At 42.7% G+C, this 23,392-nt stretch overlaps 1 protein-coding gene across 1 annotated transcript in view; it reads left to right on the top strand.

Annotated features, from left to right (window-relative positions):
• LOC134355855 (uncharacterized) overlaps nucleotides 1–23,392 on the top strand; it is a gene marked incomplete at its 5' end in the record, with an annotated part of 191,652 nt that overhangs the window by 112,221 nt on the left and 56,039 nt on the right. Inside the window, 4 exon segments of the mRNA XM_063066359.1 lie at nucleotides 2,952–3,072; nucleotides 3,484–3,524; nucleotides 21,709–22,029; nucleotides 23,024–23,344. Coding sequence (XP_062922429.1) covers nucleotides 2,952–3,072; nucleotides 3,484–3,524; nucleotides 21,709–22,029; nucleotides 23,024–23,344 — 804 coding nt within the window.

The raw sequence follows: 23,392 nt of genomic DNA, 5'->3' as shown, positions 1-23,392 counted from the left end.
GTGGGTTCTTGCTATTACTTTAAATTTTATTTTCTTTTGCCTCTAGGTCCCAATACTTTCTAGAAACTCTAGTTTGACTTGACACCTGTGGATGACTTCTCCCCGCACCTTGATGTCCGAGACCATCCTGCGGATCCCGAAACCGAGCCACGGCTCCTCACCTGTCCTCCGAGTCCATGCCACTCAGCAGCTCACTGTCCTTCGAGTTCTCCAAATTCTGGCACCCGCTGCCGGAGGCTGGTGCTGTCATCTCGTCCAGTCCACGGTGGTGGTGCTGCTGGCCGCCCCTGGTTCCGGTGCTGCTGCATGGCCATCTGTTCAGGCGCTGCTATTATTATTATTTTTATTATCGCTACTTTTCTTTTTGCATTTGTACATTAGTTCTTTGTCCATCTCTGTTGTTTGCAGTTTTTCGTTGCTTCTCTTGTGATTCTTTCTGTTTACCCACAGGAGAATGCATCTCAGGGTTATATGTGATCACATGTATTTATTTGATAATCAATTTGCTTTGAACTTTCCATGCAGTCACTATGCTCTGCGTGAAAAAAGTTGCCCCTCGGGTCCCTCTCTCACCCAAAATCTATGTCCCTGGTTTTGGACTCCCCTGCTCTGGGGGGGGGGGGGAATAAAACTGTTGCTACCCATCTTAACTATGCCTCCCATAATTTTAAACACTTCTACAAGGTCACTCTTCATTTTCCAGCATTCTGAGGGATAAAGATCTAACCTGGCCAACCTGTCCCAATAACTCAATGCCCTTGAGTTGTAAATCTTCTCTGCACTGTTTCCATTTTAACCAATTCTTTCCCATAACAGGGTGACAGAAACTGTACACAGTACTCCAACTATACACAGGCCTCAACAAGGAATTATACAACTGCAACATAACATCCCAATTCCAATACTCAGTGCCCTGACTGATGAAGGCCAGTATACTGAAATGATTTCTTGGAATAACAATAAGGAATTATACAGGAGGAAGACGGATTAGAAATCACAGTGAGCCAGCTGATGATATCAGACATCCAAATGTTTCAGGTTTGTTAAGTATATGTAACAAAAACATAACATTAATTTGCAACAAATGATTGAAAATTTGTGATGAGTGTTAAAATGTTAGCAGGACTGAGTGATAACACTCAAGCAATGGGATTCTGGTGAATTGTGGGCAGACCCAGTAAAGATAACATGTTGAGCATCACACCTGCCTCACTCCCAGAAGCACAGGAGATGTAAATGACAGCCACAGATCAAGCAGTTGGAACAGAGCTTGTTGGCAGTGGAGGAACATCTGAACTCACAGTTGGAGTTCATGTCGAGTTTACAGTTGTTGTCACAGCTGGTTCCTGTAGAAAGGCATTCAGCAGTTTTCTTCAAAGTCCTCCCCACTCTGCTGAATCTGCTCAAACAGTGGGACATCCCAATTGCTGCAGGACCTGAATAATTTTTATTTTTAATTTAATTATATTTAGAGATATAGCACATTAAGAGGCCCATCTGACCCAACAAGAATCAACTGCCAAATTAACCTACTAACTTGTGGGTCCTTGGAATGTGGGAGGAAACCGGAGCACCCAGAGGAAACCCACATGGTCATGGAGTGAATGTATCAGGGTCACTGGTGCAGTAACAGTGTTATGCTAATTGCTACATGCGAAAAGTAACATTAGCAGAGCACAGACTGATCAAATCCGTTAGGTGCTTCCATGATGTTCACCATCACCATTCCCGACGCTGGCTCTGCCATTTGTATGCTGCATGTTGGCTGCAGAGATCCCCGTGGCAGACTGCACAGACACACACCTGCCTCTCTGATGGCTCATGGATAGGGGTCAGATCATAGGTGGGGCTTATGATGGGAGAAAACTGTAGGTGCAGTTTTACTCACAAGGCATTCCTTGTGAGTAGAGCTTGGTCTCATTGTCCAGCTTTGTTCTGGTGGCTGGGATGTCAGAGGTGTTCCCATGGGCAGGTCTTGTTCAAATGGGATGGATTTCAATGTTCAAAATAAATTTAGTATCGAAGTACATACACAACCCTAGGTTAATTTTCTCGTAGGTATTCTGTAAGATTCACTAGTGAATTCAAGTGCAGAAATCACAGTAACTTCAGCAACTCAATCAAAACAGAAGTTTTATTATAGAAATTAACCAGCAAAACTACCAGGACCTCAGGTGAGCTCTACAGAATTTGAAGATCTGAATTCACTCACAATACACAGAAGAACTCGGTTTGAGTTTCATCAGCCAAGGATCCACAATGACAGAGCAAAGAGAGATTGTCATACACCCCAAAAATACACCCTGGAGCACACAGGAATTCCATGTCAATCGAACAACATAGGTGTCCAAATGAAACAATAATCCCCAAAGACAACAATATATTCAAAATACCATGCTAATTAAATTATCCCAAATTGAATAAAAGTGATAAATACAGAGAGCTTAAAAATCCCCATGATCCTAAATGAGACACCTGCAAAACAAAGTGAAAAATGCAGAATGAGTCCAAAGACAAACAACTAGACGTAAAAGGTAAACAACCCAAGGGACACCACTTAGCCACAAGGTTACACCAGAAAATACAATTCACATTACAAATGAAAAAATTAACTCTTCTTCTTTAACAAAGACTCCTGGTCGTGATGCATTCACAGTAAATACAAAGAAACACCACAGAGTCAATGAAAAACCACACCCAAGGCAGACAAAAAAACAATGTGCAAAATGCAACAAGCTGAACAAATACATCAAAAAATAATAATATTTAAGTCAGCAAAAAATATCGAGAATATGAGATGGTGTCCTTGAACATATCTCCATCGGTTGTGGGAGCAGTTCAGTGTTGGGGTGAGTAAAACTGAGAGCAATTTTCCCCCAGTCAATTTACTCACTCAGTCTCACTGAATGAATTCCAAGTTAAGTTACGGGCTTTACTTCTGCTCCCCGCAGCACCCTGGTGCGTGTGTGAGCTTGGAGACACCAAAGCACAACTGCCTGACATTGCCCCAGTGGAGAGGCTCAGGAAAGCCTGGCAAGGCAGAACATGTCCTGAATTTGCTGCAAGCCGCAAGTAAGTTCTTTGGAGGATTGCCAATTGAAGCAAGCCCCACCCACTGAACATGATACCCTTCTCCGAGGATCGTAACCTTGTCGTGGTGGGCTGCCTTTTGAGTTCCTGAGATCCCGGGAGTGTTGCTGTCTGAGTTTAACTCCTGGTACGTCACCCATGCGGTATGGTCAAATGGGAGCCTCCAGACAAAGAGCGATCCATCCAGTCAGCTCAGCTGAAAGGAACTCAAATTCTAAGGCATCAGATTACAGTGTCCAGCTCACTGTGGTTTCACAACTGAATTTCTTGCTGCCTGCGTCCTCATTCAACTTCCTATTGTTCAACTACGCCCTATTGTTCATTGTCAGCTATTTAGATATTCGAGCTGCGAGCTAAACGATAGACTAGTGCTAACAAGCTCACTCCGGTTTGAACAATGTGGATTCTGGTTCTTTTCATCTGTTCACTGCCCGGTGAGTGACAACTTGCGTGGGATGTTACAGAGAATGCAGGAAATACTCAGCAGGTCAGGCTGTACCCATAGAAAAGGAAACAGTGAAAGTTTTAGACCCAAGACCCTTTGACTCTGTTTCACTTCCCAGAGATTCAGCCTGACATACGCAGTATTTCCAGCACGTTCTGTTTTTGTCTCAAATTTCCAACATCTGCAGTTTACTTGTTCATTCAAATGATCAGTGTCAATTTGGGTCTAGTGCACCATTTCTGTAGCAGAGATGGGAAAGTATGTGCAAATATGTAGAGACAGAAAATGCTCCATAAATAAGTTCAACAGTATTGGGGTGTGGAACCATTGACACGATGCTGGAAGAATTGTATGGGTCCAGCAGCATCTATAGAGGCAAAAGGTGTTCCAGTTGGAGACCCTGTATCAGGGCTGGGGGTGGGGGGGGGGGAGAAAGAAACAATACCCAACCTGCAGTTGTGAGTGTGCAGGGAGGAGAGAAGGGAGCTGAGGACACACCTTGGTCTCTTGCACCAGTGTTCTGAATAATCTTGGCAGAGAGTGTTGCTGCCCAGGGAACATTAATTTGCAGAAGTTTGCAGATGTAAGTACAAAGGCATCCTTTCCATCCATGAAACATCATTTTCATGCTGCCTTGTACTCACTAAAATCAGCATAGAAAATATACATGAAAAGTAAGTTAATCTCTGATAGACAGCTGTTCCTGTTATTGAAATATCTTGTTCTTCAGTTCTGTGTGGGTTGAGGGCTAACTTGCACTCAGAATCCATTTCCTTCCCGTTCTATTCCTCAAACTGTGAACATTTGTTTTACTCATCAGCATCCAGTATTATTGGAAATGTAAGGGGGTTCCGACTTTTATGTTACTGCGGAGGCTAATTAAAATGGCGTCTTTGTAATGTTAATCTGGGGAATGTGGCTTTGTTGTGTTAAACGCTGAGAAAGTTTACGGTAGTAGCTTGTTTTTTTTAAGAGGGTGATAAGAGAGTGCGTTAACCAATTGGGATAGTTGTTATGGTTTTGGTGTATTTGAAGATACTGTATGCGGGGGGTTTGTGGCAGAAGGCGGGAGAGCGAGACAGAGGATGGACGAGGTGCTGTGAGTCCGCTAACGGGGTCGGACCCCGAGCGGGACGTTCGGCGAGGAGACGGAGACGGACTCGTGTGGAGCGTCTGGTCGACCACCGTTGTTGATCCCAAGCGCCCGGTGGAGGTGGTCCGAGGGGGTCGCAGGGTGAAGAAGAAGGTCCTTGAGCTCCAACGGGTTTTGTGCACGAAGAGATTGAACTTTGATAAAAGTGGCGCCTTTTATTTTCCTTTTATATTTTATTCTCTCTTAATTATATAGTAACAGTAATATCTATAAACTGTATATTATTTATTGCATCTGGTGTATTGTCTGTTATTTGGGCGGGGTGGGGTACCTCACACAGCATCCACACAAACGAATTACCCAGTTTGCCGGGGCCGAGGCTGTTTCCCTAGACGACAGCGAGCCGAGCGACCCTGAGGGTGGCCGGGGGGAGGCTACAGAAATAATTTAGAAAATGTTTAGCACACTTGCAGAAGAGACGAGATGGAATAAGAGATCTCTCATCACTGCCTTCCAACATAGACTGAACGCAGGGGTCCAGCAGAACATCGTGACAAGCAGAATAGTCTGGATAACCTGATTAATTTAGCTATTTGAGTTGACAACCCAGTAACTGAGTGGCGCAGGGAAGAAAATGTCTCAAGCTTCTTACAGTCTGATCACTCTCTTTCCTCACCCTCTCCCTCATCATCCACAGTCTCTTACAATGAAAGAACATTTATTATACACAGTGTCGCAGAATAAATCTGCTTGATTCATAGTCACCGAGAAACACCGAACACGTTCACAAGCACGGAATCAGTTGGTCAAACTTTAATTGATAGCTGGACAAGCTGATGAAATTGGCCAATCCCGTGATGTCTCATGACAAACCAATAAACAGTAGCTCAGTGGATAGGACACCTCCCCACCTGTAAGATTTTAGGGGAAACCAGCCTAATAATATTTCACTGGTTTTCTGGTCCGTTCTGATCTACGCAATCCAGAAACTACAGGATTGAGTGTTGGTCCAGATTCGGTGCTTTCAAATGGGAATTCCACTTTGATAGGTTGTGGGGTTAACCTGTTGGGGCTAACTGGTCTTGTTCACCAACTTGTTCGGCAACAATGGATATACTTTCTGTTTCCTGATGTGGTCTAGATGTCGATGGCATACACTACCATCCTCAAGCGCTGAAGTAACCTACTGGCCCTCTTTCACCATGACTTCTCCTTTCATCCACATTCAGCTCTCAGGATTTGGGTGAGCATAAACTGGCTCTCCTGCCTCAAAGTTCCGATGTTCTGTTTTTGAATCGTACCGCACTTCCTTTCTGTTGTCTGTGTCTTACTTGGTTTTCCGGCTCAAGGCACAATAAATCCAATTGGGAATGCATCAGTGGCCCATCACTAGCTCAGATGAAACCTCTGGTGGTTTGTGAAGTTATCAGGTACCTGAAAAAAACTGTTCATCCTGTTGTGTATGTCCCCATTCAACTTTTGTATCCCCTGCTTGACAGTCTGAACAGCTCTCTCAGTCATACCGTTTGATGATGGGTGACGGGGGGGGGGGGGGTTGTTGCGATCAAATTCCATTGTCCTGTAAAAAATAATTTGAATTCCTCACTTGTAAACGTGGGATCATTATCATAGATTACAGTATCGAGGATTCTAGTCCATGTCATCACCGCTTTGGCATCATTCCATTTAGAAAGCGCATCGATGACAACCAGTAGCATCCGACTGTCCAATGGACCTGTGCAGTCTACATATAAACATGTCCAGAGTTTGGTGGGCCTTGCTTGAGAAAGTGGAGTATTCAGTTGACTGATGCTGGAGATGAGCAATATTCGTTTTATATTTAGATATTCCTTTCAGCCGTGGAGTTGGCATCTAGTTTTCCTTTTGAGAGTTTCAGTAAATGGCGCTGTTTGGCCTCATGTTTATTGTTTACTTTTCCCTTCAAATCCTGTTTGTGTTAAAGTCTGTGAACTATTGACCTGCTTCAGTGTCTCTCTCTCTCTCTGCACTTTGGCCATATTCGAACATCGTGACAGCAAGTCTCAGACCACCAAAGTGAGATCCAGCAGAGAGTAAAAACAGCTGATCTTGGCCCTGAGCTTCATTGGTCAGGCAGGGGACAAGCTACAGGTGATTGACTCTCTTCTGTGTGAAGCGACTGAAGCAATGAGGCAGATAATCTTTCAATCGCTCTCTCTCTCTCTCTCTCCCCGTTCCCTCCCCTCTCTCTTCCTCTCACCTTCTCTCCCTCTCCCTCTCTCTCCACACTTGCGTGATATCCGAATGCAGTCACGCCCCATCCAGAGTTTGTCTGACTGATGTCAGTGGTTGCAGAATCAGGATTCATGATATGCTCCAGCTGCTGATATGACCATCTACCACCAGCTCCCATGGCTTCACGTGACCCTGACTGAGGGTTACTGAGCAGGTGCTACACCTTGCCCAGGGGTGACCTCCACAGGGTACCAGAGGTAAGGCGCTTCTTACACTTCCTTTGGTGGAGAGGAATCTCCACCCCACCACCAGTGTATTAATGGATAAGCAAATACAAGGATATTGAGGAATGTGAGGATGATGTTGGACCTTGTTGAGTTTGATCACTGATCATTGAGTGTGACTGAAGATGTAGATAAGGTGATTAGAAAGGCAGACAAAACAGCTTCCTTGATATGCACATTCCAAGGATATAGGGGAAGTGTGGTTATGCCCATGGCTTGAACACTGTGGTCATTTGTGGTCACCACATTACCAGAAAGACAAGAATGCATTGGGGAGACTGCTGCCTGGGAATGAGTGCTTCACCCATTGGATTGATTGGATTGGCTGGGGTTAATTTGTCTGAAACTAAAGAGGCAAAGAGGAGACTTAATTGACTTGTGAAAAATTATAAAGAGCATCAAAAGTTTGAACACGAATAATTGTGATCACTTAGATGAGGTGTTAAAAATAGGGGTCCTGGGTTAAAAGTTAACTGTTGTTAGGATTAGAGGGGGAATGAGGAGAACACTTTTCTCCCAGGGAGCGGTAGTAGTAACATAATCACTCGACTCATGTATGTCTATTGGTGGGTCCTCAGGTGGCTGTAAGATCCACATCATCACAATTCTGACCCCTACACCACTTGCTGTGTCAATCTGACATGATATGGTGGATTTCCTTAATGGAGGACACCTGTGCAGGATCTTGTTTAATGTAGGGAGGCTGATGCATGGGCAGCCACAACTTGGTCCTTGACAGATTTCGGTTTGGGTCCAATATCATGGAATACAAGATGACTGATGGACCCTTCACTGCTGCTGCCTTCCTCCGCCATCTCTGCCGTTGTGATGTCATCATCTTCCATTAGTTGCACCTTTGAGGTCTTACTTGGATCCCTTGTTGTCTGGAACCCCCCATTGAATTTTCCACCAACGGAGACCAGACCAGGAGCTACCCCCTGGACAACATCACTCACAAGTCTCTCCAACATGACAAGGTGACAATCCACCGAGAAGTGAGGAAGTGGTGCAATTCTGGATCTCACTTCCTGAAGGGTTTGTAGAGGCAGGAACCTTCAGCACAAAAACAGAGCCTGGAAGGTGTATTTGAAGAGCCGTCACCTGCCAGGCAGAGGACCCAGGGAAGACCAAAACATTGAGTGCTTTTTCGACCAGTACTGAATAGAGGGCTGAACAGCCTCCTACGTTGTAAATTCTATGATCCTGACCAGAAAAACAGAAGTGAAACTGGTTATTTTTATTGACAGGAAATTCTGGTTACATATGTCAGTTTTCTTTTTTGCTAAATTACGAAACCAAAAAGTGTGAGGATTATTTTGGGGTTTAACATTTTCTGCATATATAGTACTTTGACATTGCCCTCAAGTTTTGAGTGAATATAAATAAACTATTTTTCAGATCACATCAGCTTTCACACTACAATGAAATCATCATGCAACAGTTAGACGGAATGCATTACTTCTCCAATATGTGTAAATTCATGGCAACTGTTATCCCTTGTACTGGGATTTTATCTGCTGCAGAGAATCACACAGCACAAACTGGATAGATCCCACTTCGAATAACATCTAAAGTTCTAACCAGGTAAACAGTGATAAGGTAGATTTACAAACCCAAGAGAATCTATAGATGCTGGAAACCCAGAGCAACAGACAAAAAATGCTGATGGAATTCAGCCAGTCATGCAGTATCTATGGAAAGGAAAAAGCAGTTAAGGTTTTAGGCGGAGACACTTTTTCAGAACTGGATTATCATGAAATATTGTGATATATTGTGAAAAACTCACTCTACCTCACCACTTCTTCTGTGCCTCAGTATCGCCTCTTACCTCTTCTCAGATGCTTATCACCTCCCCCCGGGTTCTCTCCCACTCCTCTTCCTCCCATGGGTCCACTCTCTTTTTCAATCAGATCCCTTCCTCTCCAGACCTTTGTCTTTCCTATTCACCTGGTTTCACCTATCACCTTCGAGATATCTTCTTTCCCTCCTCCCCCCTGCATTTTATTCTGCTGTCTTTCCCCCTTCCTGCCCAGTCCTGAAGAAAAGTCTTGGCCCAAAACATCGACTGTTTATTCACTTCCATAGATGCTCTCAACTGCTGAGCTCCTCCAACATTTTGTGTACGTTGCTTTGGAATTCCAGTATCTGCAGAATTTGTTGTGTTCATGTATTGTGGAAGTGGTAACTTTTATTAGCTGAGAAGGTGAGTGAAGGGATGCAGATTAGAGGTAAGAGTGTCTATAGGGGGAGATAGATACTGTATATGTGACCTCTTCAATGTTTGTCCGGTATCATTCTGTGAGAAATACTTAAGCGACTCACAGAGACCATTTCATGTCAAAATGGATTTGATTTGACTCAAGAACAGAGCTGATATGGATTTTACCACTGTGATAAAATCCATGTCACCACAGTGCATGAATGTGTAATTCCAATCAGCTGTCCCCCCTCCCCCAACATTGAACTGAAGTAAAGTGAAATCCCATCATAGCTCTTGAAATTGCACTGACCAATGGAATATATTTCAGAAGAGGTGAGTTTTAAAGTTTGCTTCAAGGAACTGACAGAGCCTTTAGAGGGAATGAAGCCAAGTGTTGGATGCTGAGTACACATGAAAAGCTCCTTCTACATCACATCTGTGTCCTGCTTTGTTATTTCCTCAGTGGCAAGTTCTCCAAAACAGATTTGACTGAATTATCACCAAGATAGGTCCAGAAGGACGTACACACCCTGGAGTGCAAATCTATAACTTCTTGAAGGTGGCAACGCCAACAGATGTAATGTCAGTGGTAGAACAGGCTGCAGTCTGGACTTAAGACAAAAAAATATCAGGAAAGCATGTAGTGGCTGTATAAAACTTTGCTTAAGCCATATTTGGAGAATGTGGGTAGTTCTGGTTGCTGCATAACAGGAAGAATGTGGAGCCTTTAGAGTGGCTGAAGAAGAGTTTCACCTGCTTATATTCGCGATGACAGCTTCATAGAGTGGGCACAGAGTAGAGGGAGACGGAGTAGGAGGGCTTTGGCTCAATGGGCTTATGCAATAAGGAGTTGAAGCAAGGTAAGTTATTTGGGTGGAATAAGAAGTATCTCTGTGTGGCTGGTGTTCTGTACTGGATGTCAGATGTGGGATGTCCAGGAGACTCCCAGCCTCCCGGATGGCCACATCTGCGCCACATGCGTCGAGCTGCAGCTCCTTAGGTTGAGAGTTAGGGAACTGGAGGTGCAGCTCAATGATCTTTGCCTGGTCAGGGAAAATGAGGAGGTGATACAGAGGAGCTATAGGCAAGTAGTCACACTGGGGCCTCGGGAGACATTTAAGTGGTAACAGTTAGGAGAGGGAAGGGCAAGAGTCAGATACTAGAGAGTATCCCTGTGGCTGTCACTCTTAACAATAAGTGCTCCTGTTTCAGTACTGTTGGAGGGGGGGTGGAGGGAATGACCTAACTGTGGGAAGCAACAGTGGCCTTGCCTCTGGCACAGAGTCTAGCCCTGTGGCTCAGAAGGATAGGGAAAGAAAGAGGATGGCGGCAGTGATAGAGGACTTTATAGTTGGGGGTCAGACAGGAGATTCTCTGGATGCAGGAAATACACATGGATGGTAATTTGCCTCCTAGGTCCAGGGTCTGGGATGTTTCTGATCACGTCCAGGATACCCTGAAGTGGGAAAGTGAATAGCCAGAGGTCGTGGTACATATTGGTACCAATGACAGAGGAAGGAAAAGGGAGGGAGTCTTGAAAACAGTCTACAGGGAGTTAGGAAAGAAGCTGAGAAGCAGGACCTCAAATGTAGTGATCTTGGGATTACTACCTGTGCCACGCGACAGTGAGTACAGCAATAGAGTGAGGCGGAGGATAAATGCGTAGCTGAGGGATTGGAGCAGAGGGCAGGGATTCAGATTTCTGAATCATTGGGAGCTCTTTTGCGGCAGGTGTGCCCTGTACAAAATGGACAGGTTGCACTTGAATCCGATGGGGAACAATATCCTGGCAGGGAGGATTGCTAAGGCTATTGGTGAGAGTTTAAACAAAAGTTGCTGGGGGGGTGGGAACCAAACTGAAGGGACAGAAGAAGGGACAGTTGGCTGACAAATTGAGAAAGCTTGTAGACAGTGTGAGAGGGAGGATAGGCAGGTTATAGAGAAGGGGTGCGTTCAGTCCGATGGTTTGAGATGTGTCTATTTGAATGCAAAAGGCATCATGAACAAAGCAGATGAGCTTAGAGCGTGGATCAGTACTTGGAGTTATGTTGTTGTGGCCATTACAGGAACTTGGATGGCTCAGAGGCAGGAATGGTTACTTAGAGTGCCAGGCTTTAGATGTTTTAGAATGAAAGGGAGGGAGGCAAAAGAGGTGGGGGCGTGGCATTGCTGATCAGAGATAGTGTCACAGCTGCAGAAAAGGAGGAATTCATAGAGGGATTGTCCATTGAGTCTCTGTGGGTGGAAATTAGGAACAGGAAGGGGTCAATAACTCAACTGGGTGTTTATTATAGACCACCCAATAGTAACATGGACTTCAAGGAGCACTTAGGGAGACAGATTCTGGAAAGGTGTAATAATAAGAGGGGTGTCGTAGTGGGAGATCTTAATTTCCCAACTATTGATTGGCATCTCCCTAGAGCAAGGGGTTTAGTTGGGGTGAAGTTTGTTAGGTGTGTTCAGGAAGGTTTCCTGATACAATTTGTAGATGTGCCTACAAGAGGAGAGGCTGTACTTGATCTGGTATTGGGAAAAGAACCTGGTCAGGTGTCAGGTCTCTCAGTGGCAGAGATTTTTGGAGATAATGATCTTAATTCTAACTCCTTTACCATAGCATTGGAGAGAGATAGGAACAGACAAGTTCAGAAAGCATTTAATTGGAGTAAGGGGAAATATGAAGCTATCAGGCAGGAACTTGGAAGCATAAATTGGGAACAGATGTTCTTAGGGAAATGTACGGCAGAAATGTGGCAGATGTTCAGGGGATATTTGTGTGACGTTCTGCATTGTTTGTTCCAATGACAGGGAAAAGATGGTAGGGTACAGGATCTGTGGTGTACAAAGGCAGCAGAAGATCTAGTCAGAAAGAAAAGAAAAGCTTACGAAAGATTCAAAAAACTAGGTAATGATAGAGATCTAGAAAATTATAAGACTGGCAGGAAGGAGGAAATTAGGAGAGCCAGAAGGGGCCATGAGAGGGCCTTGGCGAGCAGGATTAAGGAAAACCCCAAGGCATTTTACAAGTATGTGAAGAGCAAGAGGATAGGACATGAGAGAATAGGACCAATCAAGTGTGACAGTGGAAAAGTGTGTCTGGAAGCGGAGGAGATAGCAGAGGTACTGTAGCTCCCTTCATGTAGCTGCTGAGAGGCTAATTGTACATCCATGGGTTACAGTCACATGTCAACTCGAAGAGAAGTAGCAACTTCTATTTGCAGATTCACACTCCACTGACCACTGCAAGCTGCATCAAGCTGTAACCACTCATTTTGTCAATGCCCAACTTTTAATTCCATTGTTCAATCATTTTTAAGACCTTTGAATATTGACTGGAAATATACCCGATTTCAATCATTTTTAATGTTATGTTGATCAAATTGTTGCATCATTCTCAGAAAAGAAACTTAAATTTATTATTAAAGTACATACTACATTTGTCACCATATACTATCCTTACATACATTTACTTTTGGGCATTCATTCACAGTAAATACAAAGTAAGACAATATCATCAATGAAAAAGTACCCATGAACAGACTTCCGGTATGGCGTAGATACAGCCAGTAGCATAATCAGTAAGGGCTCCCAGATGGTCTTATTTCCCCCTAAATAATGAACGGTTATTTAAATAGAAAAGTGTGTCCTGTAGCATGAAAGGGGGAAACAAAAGAAAGACGAGGAAAACCGCAACAAAACCCAAAGAAAAGGGATAAAATACCGACTGACAGCGAGGACACTGACGACGGCTCGAGCAATCAAGCTGAACACAAGGATATGGAGGCTGTTCTTAATAACATCATGGCCGAAATAGAGACGCTTCGGTCGGACATGAAAAAAGAACTGAGTGATACTTTGGGTTTTCTGAAGAAGAAACTGGTGGATTTTCAGAGAAGAAATTAACCAGAAGCTGAATGCTATTGTTGGTGATTTAAAAGAAATAATGGGTAGATTTGAGGATATGGAGCAAAGGATGGCAGAAGTGGAGGAATGGAATGCTGAAGCCAGGGAGGTTCATTTCCACACACTGGAACTTCAGGAGATCATTCAAGCTTAACTAACGGACCTGGAGGTGCGTTCACGGAGGAATAACATACATATGGACGGAAATTCCGAGTGGGTGGAAAGAGACAACATACAGGAGTTCCTGGAAAAAAATTATTAAAATAGAATTGTTCCTTCCCGATGCCGCCCTCGGCATACAACACTGCCATCGATCTCTTGGATTCAAACCACCACAAGGTTCCAACCCAAGGTCCGTGGTCATCTACTTTCTGGAGTATAAAATTAAAGAGTTGGTGCTTCGCTCTGCTTGGGAAAAACGAGAGATTTATTATGACAGGAAAAGAGTATTTTTTGATCAAGGCTACCCGACCGAAATACTTATGAAAAGAAAAGCTTGCTCCACCATCAGAAAGACGCTTAAAGAAAAGGGGCTCCGGTTCCAGACTCTTTACCCAGCCAAACTTCAAGTGTTTTTTGACACTGGACAAGTCATCTGCAATAACGCATCGGAGGTGACAGAAGACTTGAAGAACAGAGGAATTTTTCCTGGACTGTCCCTGAATCGTGGCTTCTGCGGAAGGCACGGCCACGCGAAACTGAGACAACTTTCCTGGGAGGCAGCTTCTACAAAATCCCGCTGGGACCGAGAAACACATCTGAAAAGCATCCAGGACAAGCTAAAGGAATTTCAACGCAACAAAGATACTGCATGAGAGCTCTTAAAGGTATAGTGATGAAATATCCATCAGCCAGGTCGGTCAGCTGAGAAGATTATTGGGGTCTCTCTTCCCACCATCACAGACATTTACACCACACGCTGCATCCGCAAAGCAAACAGCATTATGAAGGACCCCACGCACCCCTCGTATAAACTCTTCTCCCTCCTGCCACCTGGAAAAAGGCACCTACTGTCTTGTTTATTATTAATTATTATTTATTGTAGTGCCTGCACTGTTTTGTGCACTTTATGCAGTCCTGGATAGGTCTGTAGTCTAGTGTAGTTTTTGTGTTTTTTCTTACATAGTTCAGTGTAGTTTTTGTGTTGTTTCATGTAGTACCATGGTCCTAGAAAACATTGTCTCATTTTTACTATGTTTTGTACGAGCAGTTATGGTTGAAGTGACAATAAAAAGTGATGACTTGACTTGACTTGATGTACCTTAACACCAAACTATAATTGACTTTGTATTAAGAACTTAAAAATAGAACATAAACAATCTTTCCTCTGTAAGCTCTTATTACTATAACTGACCACAAACCTGGGAGCTGATGTTTGACTCTGTTTTTGTTTGTACACAGTCCTGATTTCAATTACTCAGAGGCATCAACCTGCACTAGGAGGGGCCCCTTCGGGTTTAAGGGCTCCCCCTCCACCCCTGACTTAGAAGTTTAGTTTAAACTTCAAGGATGGAAGTCACAGATGTTATATGTCTTGCTTATATGTTAAATGTTAGTGTGTTGTACAGACAGAAGTTCATTTGTTTAGGTCATCTAGGGATATTTAACTATTTATATAAACCCTTTTTTTATTGGTGTGGAATGCCATAACAAGAATACAGAGTAATCACCCTTAATATGAATGGGTTACAGAACCCAATCAAAAGGAGTAAGGCTATAGCTAAAATGAAGAGAGAAAACCAAGATATAATTTTTTGGCAAGAAACTCACCTTTCAAAGATTGAACATGAGAAGTTACGCAAAATGAGATTTAAAAATTGTTCTTACTCTTCTTTTGAGAGGGGAAATACAAGGGGAGTTGCAATATTAATCTCAAATAAAGTAAATTTCCAGTTTTCCTTGCAGATTACAGACAAAGAAGGGTGTTATTTACTGGTGAAGGTTTTTATTGATCATAAAGAAGTTACACTACTGAATGTTTACGGACCACCAGAAAATGATAAACAGTTGATTAAGATGGTTTTTAATATGATATCTATGGAAACATCTGGTGTGGTAATATGTGGGGGGAACTGGAATATTCAATTACATCCTTCCCTGGGCTCCTCAAATAGAACAAAAAAGATAAACCCAGAAACATTACACGTCAAGAAACTGCTCAAAGAAATAGGCATGATAGATATATGGAGTGAGTTACACCCACTTGATAAACCATTCACCTTTTTTTCTCACACCCACTCCGTGTGCTCAAGAATTAATTTTTTTATGTTCAATTCAGAGAGACAAAGGATTATAAAATGCGATATAGGGGTAAGAGACAACGCTGACCAGACAGGGGTTTACTTAACATTACATTTGGACAACAAATGCAAAGGTACCTGGTGGGACTTAATACCAGTCTTTTGAATGAACCCCTATGTTTAAAATACCTAAAAAAAGAGTTTGAAGATTATATGATATATAATGATAAGGAACAGTGTCCCCCAGCACTCTGTGGGATGCTGCAAAAGCTGTTATTAGGGGTAAACTCATAAAGTAGTCAGCTCAGAAGAAAAAGGAAAGAGACAAACAAATCAAGGATCTTAGTGAAAAATTACAATTTTTGGAGAGTAAGCATATGGAGTATAATGACAGTAATGTCTTGAATCAAATTCTGGATACAAAATGAACTCTATAATATTTATGAAAGTGAAGTTGAGAAGAGAGCTAAGTTTGTTAAACAAAATTTCTATGAGAATGGTCCGAAATCTAAGAAATTACTTGCATGGAGAATACGTAAACAACAGGCTGAGAGATCTATACATAGGGTGAAAGACACCCTGACTAATAAGATGCTTCACAAATTGGAAGATTTTCAAAAATCTTTGGAAAAGTACTGCACAATGTTATACGCTCAACCCAAAGCTGCAGAGTTAGCAGACATATCTAATTTCTTAACGTCCTTACCACAGTCCAACTCCGAGTCCGTCCGAAAACTCTGAGCCTCCGACCAGCTCTCCAACACTGAGCACCATCTCTGCCGAGCGCTTGGACCCCGGCCCCTTCAACAGGCAATAGGCAAAGCCGAGGATCTGGGGCCTTCTCCTCCGGAGATTCTCGATCGCGCAGCAGCAGCGAAGCAGGCATTACAGAAGTTTCTCCAGATGTTCCTCGGTGCTTCTCACGGCTGTCTCCATCAAATCAGGAATGTGCACGGCATCCTACATCACAAACACGCTATCAATTCAGAGTGGCCGCGAGCACTGCATCGCGCCGCCATCTTCTCCTCCCCTCCTACAACCTGGAATCTGTAGTAATTAGCCTTGATGCTGAAAAGGCCTTTGACTCGGTACAATGGGAATATCTCTACTTGGTACTTAAGCGGTTTGGCTTTAATAATCGGGTAGTTGGATGTCTGAAATCTTCATATTCTTCCCCTACAGCCAGAATCAAAATAAATGGGAATTTATCTAAAATAATATTTCTTGAAAGGGGATGTCGACAAGGGTGCCCCCTAAGCCCCATGCTTTTCACTCTTTTTATTGAGCCATTGGCCCAGGCAGTTAGAGAAGACAATATTATAACAGGTGTACTGATCAGAGATACAGAATATAAGATTTGTCCATATGCGGATGACATTCTCGTGACTCTTACCAGTCCCCAGTGCAGGTTTGCCCAAAATTTTTATCCCTTCTGAAAGAATTCGATTCCTACTCTGGCTATAAATTAAATTTATTTAAAACCCAAACTTTAAATTTTAATTATGAACCACAAGGAAACATTTACAGAATGAGTAAATTCAAATGGAAAGGTAATATTATTAAGCACCTAGGAGTGCAAATACCTGAAGACTTATTTACTATGTACGAAAATAATCATATTCCCATAACAGCTGATATTAAGGCAGACTTAAATAGATGGCCATTGCTGCCAATTCATTTGTATAATCAAATAGAAGCCGTAAAGATGAATGTATTATCTAGATTGCTCTTTCTTTTTCAATCATTGCCTGTTGAAGTACCTTTTAAGCAATTTAATGAATGGAAAAGAATGATTTCAACATTTATTTGGGGAAAACAGAAAACAAGAATTAGATTTCAGACATTACAGCTGCATAAGGATAAAGGAGGATTTGCTGTGCCTTGCTTTGAAGATTATTATAGAGCAGTACAGCTGCGCAGTCTGGTCTGTTGGTGTGACCCTCATTGTGAGGCAAAGTGGAAGGATTTAGAACAAAGTCTAATAAATATCCCTCTCCAATCTTTACTGGGAGATAAAACACTCCAAAAGAAGCATTTAATCAAATTGACTCTGTGGACAACAGTCCCTCTAAGCATCTGGTATAAAGAATTTAAAGACCCAAAATTTGAAAGAAATGTAAGAATACTAAGTTGAGTGGCACATAACACAGAATTTATCCCAGCACAATTGGATAGTAGATTTGCACATTGGACAAGTAAGAGAATCACTTCATTCTGTACAATATCCTCCATTAAGCGTTTGGAGTCCTTTCAACAACTCACAGAAACATATCACTTAGAGAAACAAGACTTCTTTAGATATCTTTAACTAAGACAATATTTTAATAAAAATATTAAAACTATTGGAGAGATGGGGTTAAGTCTGGTTAATATATTCATTGATGTGTATAAAGGTAATATTAAAAAGAAACTGATAACCAGGATTTACTCGATTTTACAATCTCTCCACAATGTATGTTAAATCAAAATGGGAGAAAGAAGCCAACATAAAATTGACAGAAGATGATGGGTTAAACATATGCAGAACACATTCAATTACTTCAAGCTCAGGTCTGTGGAGGGAATTCACCTGGAAAAATACCTTAAGATTTTTCATAACGCCAAAAATAAAGTTACAAATTAACAGACCTGAACAAGGTCAATATTGGAGAATGTGTTTGCTGATCATTTTCATATTTTCTGGGAGTGTCCAAGACTTTGTCTTGTTGGTTAGATGTGGTAAAAAAGATAAGGTCAATAATCATCCCAGAGATTAATTTTGACTTTAACGTTATCTATTTCGGTAATGTACCAAATGGGCTCAAAAAACATGAAAGAGATTTGTTACAAATACTACTGGCAGCCAGTAAGAAAGCGATTACCAGGAAATGGCTAAGCAAAGAGTCTCCTACAGTCCTGGAATGGATAGAAAAAGTTCAAGAAAATTATGTTATGGAACGATTGACTTTCTTTCTGAGACATGCCACGAAAAAATTTGAAAGATACTAGGAAAATTGGACATTTTAGTTGAACCTGAAATGACTTCATCATTGTACATTTATTTGGTTTGAAGAACTTTGTTTTATTTCTTCCTATGAAGGAACCTGCAGAATGGACTTTAAAGTCATGGATCTTAAGGTCCCCTGAGACTTTGAAGGACAATTATGGACATAAGAGTTTGGTTAACCTTGATACAGCAATATAACCCATTTCTCTATTCATTTTTTCTATTATAAGATACGGATTTTACTTCACCCTTGATGACCCTGTCTGTTTGTTCTTATCCTGTTCATTCTGCTATTCTTACAAAAAGAAAAAGTACCCATGAACAAAGACAGACAAACAACAAATGTGTAAAAGACAAACAATTATGCAAATACCAAAAGAAAACAAAATAATAATAACAATGATAGGTAAATAAGGAATAAATACTATTTCAGAACATGAGTTGTAGAGTCCTTAAAATTGAGCCCATAGGTTGTGAAGTCAGTTCAGTGATAGGTGAAATTATCAACTCTGGTTCAGAATCTGTTCCTGAACCTGGTGGTGTGGGACATGAGGCTCCTGTACCAGCTTCCTGATGGCAACAGCAAGAAGAGAGCATGGCCTGGATGATGGATGCTGGTTTTAGTACCGCAATGTGCTCAGCAATGAAGAGGGGTTTACCAGTGATGGACAGGGCTGTACGCACTATCTTTTGTGGTTTTTCCAGTCAAGGAATGATGTTTTCATATCATGCCATGATGCAGTCAATAAGCGTACTGTCCACTGTGCATCTATAGGACTTTGTCAGAAAGTGGGGAGGCAATATGTGCCCAGTGGTGGGATCCCATTGGAGATGTCAGAAGTTCTGAAGAATTATGTGCTGGACGTGGAGACTCAAGGCTTACCACCCACCAGCTTCCATGTCCAGCACAGAGGTCTCTGTAACTTCCACCACCTCCGGTGGGATCTCACCACCATGCACATCTTTCCCTCTCCCCCACTTTCTGCTATCCACAGCAACCGCTTCCTACGTAACTCCCTTGTCCATCCATCCCCCTCCACTGATCTCCCTCCTGGCACTTATCCTTGCAAGAAGAACAAACGCCTCACCTGCCCCTGCAGTTCCTCCTTCACCACCATTCAGGGCCCCAAACAGCCCTTCCAAGTAAGGCAACACGTTACCTGTGAATCTGTTGGGGCCATCAACTGAATCCGGTGCTCCAGGTGCAGCCTCCTGTATATTGGGGTGACCTGACATAGGTTGGGAGACTGCCTCGCCGAGCACCTATACTCCGTCTGGCAGAAAAAGTGGGATATCCCAGTGGCCGCCCGTTTTACTTCCACTTCCCATTCTCATTCTGACACGTCAATCAATGGCGTCCTCCACTGTCGTAATTAGGCTACACATAGATTAGAGGAACAACACTTTTATAATCCATCTATGTGGCCTCCAACTTGATGGTATGAACATCGATTTCTCCAGCTTCCAGTATTGCCCTGCCCCTTTCACCATTCCCAATTCCCCTTTCCCTTCTCACCTTATCTCCTTACCTGCCCATCACCTCCCTCTGGTGCTCTTCCCCCTTTTTTTCTTCCATGGCCTTCTATCATCTCCTATTAGAATCTCCCTTCTCCAGCCCTGTATAGGTTTCACCAAACAACTTCCCAGCTCTTCATTTCACACATCCCCCCTCCCCCAGTTTCACCTATCATCTTGTGTTTCTTCCTCCCCTCACCCCAACTTTTATCTCTGATTCCTCATCCTTTTTCTTCAGTCCTGATGAAGGGTCTTGGCCCAAAACGTCGACTATTCTCTGTTCCATAGATGCTGCCTGGTCATCTTTTGAGGACAGACAGTTCCTGGCTGGGTCTCTGTGAATAAAATGCTGTGGACTTTGCTTGTTTGGATTGGTTTCCTCCCCTGTGATTTACAGACAGCTCTGGATATTTGCAAAATCAATGTTGGTTTGAGAGTTGTACACCATTCCCACAACAATGCTCAAATACCCGTCAACACTAAAGACGTCAGAAACTGGAGTTCGGAATTCAACGGGTCAAGCAGCACCTGTCAAGGGGAGGGGAAATGTCAAGGGTTTGGATCGAGACCCTGCATCAAGTGTGAGTGGAGAATGAGATAAAGTAAATAGGACAGGAGGAGGTGTGAGACTGGGTCCATTAGGTGGTTCAGGACTGAGGAGAGGTGAAGCACAACATGCAAATGGAATGGGGAAGAAAAGGGGTGGCCTTTGGAGGCTGGTGAGAGGTTGAAACAGATCAGGAGAAAAGGGGAGTCGTGCAGGTGAGGGAAGAATACATCCAGCTGAAGAAGTCCTCTTGAGGCTGTTAAGTGGAAACATCAGGTCTTCCATTGCTGGAATCTGATCTTCCTCTGTAAGAATCACTATGACAATCGACTTTATTGTCTTGAAATCATTGTCTTTCCTGGGTCAGTGGGGCAATCAGTAAAGAACATTACTGGAACTGGAGTCCAAGGTAAACTAGGGTGGGTAGGGATGAAAGATTTCTCTCCTTCAAGGACTTTCTGATCCAGATGGAATTCTGCAATCTGGCAATTCGTCATTATTATTATCAATATGTGGTTTTTAATTCCAGATATAATTAATAAATTTGATCAAAACATACAATATATTTTTACAGAATTTGAAATCAAACTGGATTTCTGCATACTAAAGTAACAACCTTTGTTGCAGCACCTTCTAACTGCACATACAAGTATTTGACAGGTACAAAATATAATATTTCCTTTGGAATCAGAAGGCACAGTTTCGGGCATTATGAAGGGTTTCTTTCTGCAGTTTATAAATTCGTCTGTAAGTGGGGAGGAAGTCAGGACATTCACCTCAAGAGATCCCATCAACCCCATCTGAATCCTGGAGTTCCCTGAAATCTGAGACGCAGATGCATCCCAAATGAAACAGCTGGGATCTTTGTCGACATTTCAAAGGCTGAAATATTCTGAAGTAAGTGGAAAGTTCAATACTGCTGCTCTCCCTCAGTACTGCACTAGAAGGTCAGCCCTGGGTTTCTGCTCAGGACTCTGGAGTGGGAAGTGAACCCACAATGTACTGACACAGGGGAGAGAGCACTGACACAGCTGACACAGTAACAGCACTGACCGCACTTCAGACCAAAATTATTGGCTGTGGTGTCATGGACCACATGTGTTGGATGTGACCTGGATATGTTTTTACCATCATGTTCAAAAATATTTGTTTGCATTGAATTGTTCCTGTCAAATCTGAAAATGTCTCCCTCAGTTTCAGGTGCATTGTGGGCAGAGAAATATGTAAGAGAAGTCGTCGGAAGAGCGATCACAGTCGATTGTCACTATGAAGAAAAGTACCGCTCACACACAAAGTATTGGTGCGATGGATGGATTCACCAATGTTCAGTTGTAGTGGAAACAAATGGGCAACACAGACGGAAAGGACGAGTGTCAATCACAGATAACCCAGAACGGAGAATATTTACTGTTACTACGGAGGATCTTCGCTCTGGAGATACAAGGTGGTACAGCTGTGGAATTACAACAGCAGGTGTCGATACGAGATCTAGTGTACATCTACAAGTATCTGATGGTAGGTTTCTCAGGGATTGACTTTGTGCCTTCCATAAAGTAAGTGTCTCTTGATCTTTATCCAAGCATTGTCAATGCCTCACTATCTCTGCATTCACATCAGTGCCAAATGTTCACTTCTTTATGGTAGGTCATTGAACCCAGTCACAAATTAATTATCTCCTGAAAGCCACCAAACAGATATCTCACATTACTGTGGAATTATAAGACCAGTTTTCAATAGGAGATTTAATTTACATCTACAAGTAAAGTAAATGTCTCCTGATCTTTGTCCCCATCCTGTCCATCCCTCACATAAACCCAGTCACAATATCGTTTTCTCCTGAAAAACACCAAACATGTGACAGATATCTCACATCACTGTCTTTAAACAAGAAGGGGCCACTTTATTTGGTACCTCCTATACCTAATAAAGTGGCCAATGATTGGATGTTCCTGGTCTTCTGCTTCTGTGGCCCATCCACTTCAAGGTTCAATATGTTGTATTTTCAGATGCTCTTCAGCGCACCACTGTCATAACACACGGTTATTTGAATTCCTGTCAGTTTCTGTCAGCTTGAACCAGTCTGGTCTTTCTCCTCTGACCTCTCTCATTAACAAGGTATTTTTGTTCACAGAATTGCTGCTCACTGGATGTTTTATTTATGTTGTTCACACCATTCTCTGTAACCTCTAGAAACCGTTGTGGGTGAAAACCCCAGAAGATCAGTAGTTTCTGAGATTATCCAACTACACCATCTGGCCCCCAACAAATATTTCATGGTCAAAGTCACATTAGATCACCTTTCTTCCTCATTCTGATGTCCGGCCTAAACAGAGACAGAACTTCTTGACTCTGTCTGCATGCTTAAATGGACTGTATTGCTGCCACATGATTGACCAATTAGATATTTGGATTAATGAGCAGGTGAACAGGTGTGTCTAATAAAGTGGCAGAAGAGTGTTTGATTTTCAGATGTTCATTCAGTGTCTGATTGTTTAATTCTTTCCCACAGATCCTGTGTCTGTTCCTGTGCTTCGATATCTGTCATCGGCAAATGTCTCCCGTCTCGGGGGCTCAATGTCAGTTTCCTGTGAGTCTCTCCAGGGATCCCTTCCCATTCAGTACACATGGTATGAACAAACCTCATCTGGGCATCCGAAGATCTCAGATACCAATAAACTGGCTCTACATTGTCAATCCTTCAAACAGCTGCACCATCAATATTACTGTAGTGCCTCGAATTGGATTGGAGCGAGATCCAGTGCAATGGTTGATGTGACAGTCTTCAACAACGGAGAGATCTGCAGCTACGTGACAGAAATCAATGGCACTAGTAAGTCCTCCTTTCAAGAGAGGATACGTTTAAATATTTCTTTTTGTT

The sequence above is a fragment of the Mobula hypostoma genome, chromosome 13 (genome assembly GCF_963921235.1).
Source record: "Mobula hypostoma chromosome 13, sMobHyp1.1, whole genome shotgun sequence".
Taxonomy (NCBI): domain Eukaryota; kingdom Metazoa; phylum Chordata; class Chondrichthyes; order Myliobatiformes; family Myliobatidae; genus Mobula; species Mobula hypostoma.
Note: the sequence above shows the minus strand (reverse complement) of the source record. Positions and strands in the feature narration are given on the sequence as shown.